The 5,787-nt window shown below is 36.9% G+C and overlaps 1 protein-coding gene across 1 annotated transcript; it reads right to left on the reverse strand.

Moving 5' to 3' along the window:
- Positions 1-1,939: 1,939 nt before the first annotated feature.
- LOC121867074 (gastrula zinc finger protein XlCGF49.1-like) lies at positions 1,940-2,470 on the reverse strand. The gene has a single exon (XM_042366830.1). The coding sequence runs from the start codon at positions 2,468-2,470 to the stop codon at positions 1,940-1,942; it is 531 nt and encodes a 176-aa protein (XP_042222764.1).
- Between the last annotated feature and the right edge of the window lie 3,317 nt (positions 2,471-5,787).

Genomic DNA, 5,787 nt, shown 5'->3' on the forward strand with positions numbered 1-5,787 from the left:
ACAAAGTACCTGTAATGTTATTTAATGTTAATAAATGGAACAATATAAGTAGCTAACCATTAATGGTAAAAAAAAAAGTGAGACTGAGCGTATGTAAGTGCACATATGTGAAAACATATTGTCATTACTCTACATAAGAATATGAAAGCAACACTTATTTACTGCTCATATATATATTGAAGGGTTAAATGTCATATATATGAGAGAGAGAGAGAGCCTTAATTTCCCTGGCTTTTTTTTTAAGGGTATTAACCCACCCGGGCATAGGTCACTGACCCACATTGGGGCCTGAGGGTAAAATTTAAAACTTCTGTAATAATAATAATAATTCAGATAAAAAAAAAAAAAAAAAAAGAGCTGCCTATCTACCTTTTGGACAAACTAAACTCGTTCCGGACCACGGGAGTTTCCGGACCACAGAATGCCGGACTAGATAGGTACAACCTGTATCAGAGAGAAAACAAGTCTCGGTCACAAGGTTATTGGAGTTTAATGTTGAACTTGTACTGTTACTACTGTGTAAATAAAACAAGAAACTTAAGGTTCTTGTTTTATTTACAAGTGTAAAGTTCATTGTATGTTACAGTACTGTACAATGTTTTACCCAAAACATAGTAGTAACAGTGCAGGCTCAATGAGAAAACTCCTGTTGGCTTATTGTGAAATATATTAGAAACAAGTAAACACAATATTCAAACAATTATATTATCATGCAAATAAATCACTGTAGGTAAACGTGATATTTTTACAGCACACACAATTAAATTTTGTTTTTCAGTCCTTTGGTTTACAGTAATGTTTTGTTTGATCAACTATTAGTACAAACACTGAGTACATTTTGACAATGGCATTCTCTCACTCACTAACACAAAGTTTTAAATGTGTTCACTTTTTATTGAAAATAATTATTTTATTTAGAGAAAAATAAAACACATAGTTTGCCTTATATGGGTTGACAAAACTCTTTTCACCTTCAGGATCATAATATTGTATGTCTGCCAGTACTGTAGGAGCTTCAGTCCAAATACCTGTACATAAGCTACCACTAAATTAAAAGGTCTTCAATTTGAACTTGAGATTTTTTTTATGATAAATATTTAGTTTTATGGGATAATTATGGTTAGAATGTCATGAAGTATTGGTAGACTTGGGTCTGTGGCCAACTGGACAAGTACATGGAGGTTGACCATGTTGTTACTTGGTAAGTTTTCTTATACAATGTTAATTATTACAATACAATCAGTATACAAGATGGGAAATACATCAGATACTAACATTTCACACACAAATATATTTACTATATGACATCTAGACAAATTATAAACAACTATGATGTCACAATAATATAAATCATGACTACCTTAAAGGTTGACAAAGAGTAATACAAGATAACTAAGGGTAATTACTCCCCATAAAGCCAGAGAACTAACTAACTGTGAGCCAGCAGGAGGTCAACCAAGAGTAGGCCATAGTAGAACAAGTCCCACTGACAGCTGAACACCTACTGCTGCTCCTTTAAACCATCAAGGCTCTTATATATGAACACACAGACTCACTGGAGAGGCTAAACTTCAGGTGCTGAGCAAGTGTTTAGCTACTGTGAGTCACAGTTTCCAAATGACAAGAGGACATGAATAAGCCTATATCACCTGACTTGACCAAGAAAATAGAACTTGTGACCATTACATGATAGCAAGGTTATTATGGAAGTTCAGCTAGACTGGTATGATCCAACAACTAACACAAGTTTATTTTTCTAGCATATTGTTTATGTCACAGTAAAGTACTTGAGCAAAGACTGAAGAAATTTACTTCTTTAGCACAGACAATAAAAATGTGTTTATTGTGTATTAAAGTGGCATTTGTCACTTCTGTGTATTCTGCAGTATTCATAGCTTACTGACATGGTTCTATAGTGATGTCAACTTTATTCAAACATTTATGAAATTCTGCTTTTTTCATGTGCACGTATATGACATCTGAGATTATCTTTCCTGGAAAAACATTTCCCACATACATCACATTTAAGCCTTTTAATACCATTATGAACAAGCAAATGTCTGTTGAGATCACCCTTTAAAGAAAACTTCTTCCCACATTCATCACATTCAAATTCTTTAATGCCATTGTGCACAAGTATATGTGTCTTCAGATCACTTTTTTGTGAAAACCTTTTCCCACATTCTTCACATATAAACTTCTTAATGCCTTTGTGCACAAGCGAATGTCTCTTGAGATGACTCTTTTGTGAAAACGTTTTCTCACATTCAGCACATTCAAATTCTTTAAAGCCATTGTGCACAAGTATATGTTTCTTGAGAGTACCTTTTTGTGAAAACTGTTTCCCACATTCATCACATTCAAAGTTTTTGATATTACTGTGAGTAAGTAAATGTGACCTCAGAGAAGACCTCCAGCTAAACACTTTGTCACATTCCATACAGGAGAACTTTTTTTCTCTATTTGACATTTTGAACTTCTACTTAATGTTAAACTTGGTCTTGAGATGTGACATCAGTGTCTGAAACAAAATATATTGCCTAAGATAATATCCTTATTACAAGTACAATTAATCAATGTAAACAACAAGTGATCCCTGTATTTGCAGTTCTAAAAATAAGTACAGCATGCCCAGATAATTCACGCTAATGTGAAGGATACAGCTATGGCGAAGATGGAGAAAGCCCTTAACATCTGGATTGAGAACTTTGACCACCGCCACAGCCAGAAGTTTATCCATGGCAAAGTCAGGGTCCTCTATGACTGATTCCATGCTGAGGAGGGTGGTAAAGGTGAAATGAATGGTGAAGGTGGTGCTAGTGCTGGTGATACCACAAAGAAGGGATTTAATGCCAGTAAGCGGTGGTTTGAGAATTTCAAAAAGCACTACAACCTGCACAACTTGAATATCACTGGTAAGTCAGCCTCAGTGGATGATGTAGCAGCGAGGGAGTATCTTGCGATCTTTGCCGAGATTATCCAGGAGAAGGACTACAAGCTAGAGCAGGTTTTTAATGCTGATGAAACTGGCTTGTGGTGGAAGAAGATGCCAGCTAGGTCGTTCATTTCCAAGGAGGAAAGGAGAGCACCGGGCTTCAAGGAGGCCAAAGATCGTGTCTCTCTCCTGCTATGTGGCATCGCTGCAGGACACACGATCAAGCCCATGTTGCTGTACCGGGCTAAGCGTCAGCGTGCACTCAAGAACAAAGACATGCACCTCCTCCAAATTTTCTACCACCACAACAAGAAAACCTGGATGACGGAAGTGTGGTTCACCGACTGGTTTCACAAATGTTTTGTAAGGGAGGTCAAGGAATACCAGCAGGAGAAAGGCGTTTGGTACTTGAGAGAAACACAAAATACTAAAAAGACTGACAGTCTACCCAAATGCACCTCAGTCCATCACCTAGAATAAACAGAACATTGTTTTGTTTTTTAGTGTTATGCTAAAACAAACTCATAAATCAACACAGCTAAAATTATGGGATGGGAAATGGTCTGTAGTGTCACTTAATCACACAGGGATGCTATGTAAACAGTGCAAACCAGTGTCAATGAGGGTCACTCAGCCTCCTGGCCCGCGACCACTCGACCAGCCTATACAAAGATGGCCGACGAGGGGGTGAATTGGCTTCACCTGACAGTACTGGGAGCGTGCGGCATGCCACCTTCACCCTTTAGACCTCCACGTCTTTACTTATCACAATCTCTCTAAAAATACTTTAGATTTCGTGTTTATTCAGGACATCTTCAGGTCATGAGACCCACTAATCCTCCACCCAAGAAAAGGTGACCTGACATTCCATCAGGTGAGTAATATGAGACCACTAATCCTTCATCCTACCTCCACCTGACACTGCATCAGGTCAGGTCAGTTACAAGAGACCCACTAATCCCCCACAGCTCCATGTGAGTGGAAAATACCAGTCTTTGCTGTAACACAGCATCAATCATGCCCATATCCTATAGATTTTAAATTTTTATATACCAGCTAGACCCCGACTTACGACGGGGTTAGGGACCCAAATCCAGGTCGTAGGTCCGACATAGATAAAAAAAAATAAATAAAATAATAATAAAAAAAAAATAATAAAAAATCTACAATGAAATACAGTACAGTAAAAGTAATAAATAATGAGGAATGGATACAGTGTGACTGAGCACTTACCTTTAATGTAGTCAGCTGAATGCACATGGGGCCCCCATAATTTTCTAATTATACATGGAGACTACATTAACTGGAAATGTTTCGGTGTAGAAAATGTGTCATTTGAAATTTTTTTTTTTAATCTATGTCGTAAGGCCCGACGGTCGTAAGTCGAAGCAGTCGTAAGTCGAAGCAGTCGTAAGTCGGGGTCTAGCTGTATATTTATTTAACCAAACTTTTAGATACAGTAAACTATTGAGAAATGAAGTTTCTAACTTAATTAGAACTGTATTTATGGATTCCAGTAGTTTAGGCTCAAGGAAAACATCCCCAGCACCCACAAACATTCTGGGGAGTGGGCTAGTGTGCGACTTTGCAAGAGGTCTAATTTAGAAATTCGATAACTTTTCCCAGTAACCGGAAAAGGTTCCAGGGATAAGGAATTTTTCCGGGTTTAAGAAAGTCGTCTCGTTTCCCGGAAATCTCTCATCCCCGGTAGAGCTCTGCACCAATTGCTCCGGCTAACGGGGATATCGCCGAATATACTTTATCAATAAATATGAGGAATAAATACAACTAATAAGAATAAATGCAGGAAAAGACAAAAACAGTGCATTGCCATTTGGGAATCTTGTCAATATGAATGGGATAAGGAGACAAGGAGTCGAGATCACCCATGGTACAAATGTAACAAGTGTTTATTACCTTTATATTTTTGATCTTATGACAGTTTCATTTTCTTTGCACAAACAATAAACCCCCAATATAACGGACTAACTGGGGGCAAGGCCGGTACATTAAAGCCAAAATTCTATTATATCCAGAATAATATTGGACTCAGTCCATTATATACAGGCATCACCAGCGTTACGAAAATTCGTGTTAGGGAAATTCACTTACGGAATTTTTAAATTACTGTACAGGTTGACTATAAAAAATCCGGCAACCTCGGGACCTGAGGAGTGCCGGATTTTCGAAAATGCCGGAAAACTGATGGTTATATTTGCTGTATAAGTTTAACAGAAAATGACTACCTGTACAGTCCTTTAAACAAAGAAAATTAAACACTTAAGTTAGGATAATATAATTGACATTGCTGGATTCCTTATAAGACCAGGAATATTTTGAATATAAATGTCATATATTTTGCACAAAAGATAACATATTTACTCAGAGTAAACATTATATCTAAAATTTGTATGTCTAATGCAAAATCTATGATGTTTATATTCAAAATGATCATCAAATTGTAAGAATTCCAGCAATGTAAATTATATTCTGGCCAGGTAATTTGTATGAATTTTATGAGCTAAAACATATATCTTCATTAAATAAACAAAGAAATATTTGAAAATGCGCTCCGAAATCCATGCCGGAAAACTGAAGGTTCCGGTTTATCGATCGCCGGATTTTTGATGGTCAACCTGTATGACCAAAAACTCGAGATATAGAAAATAACTGTTCATATGGAATCTTGGTATTTTTTTAAAAATTTAATTCAAGATTTTTAACCCAAATTTGTAACAAATTTGTAAAAAAGTGTTTTGTGTGGAGTCTTTGTGGTACCCACTAGGCAGTTGGAAGCCTACTCACCTCCCTAGTTGCTAGCAGCCACCACAACAATGGTGCAGCTCAGTTAA

The sequence above is a fragment of the Homarus americanus genome, unplaced genomic scaffold, assembly GCF_018991925.1.
Source record: "Homarus americanus isolate GMGI-L3 unplaced genomic scaffold, GMGI_Hamer_2.0 scaffold6317, whole genome shotgun sequence".
Taxonomy (NCBI): Eukaryota; Metazoa; Arthropoda; class Malacostraca; order Decapoda; family Nephropidae; genus Homarus; species Homarus americanus.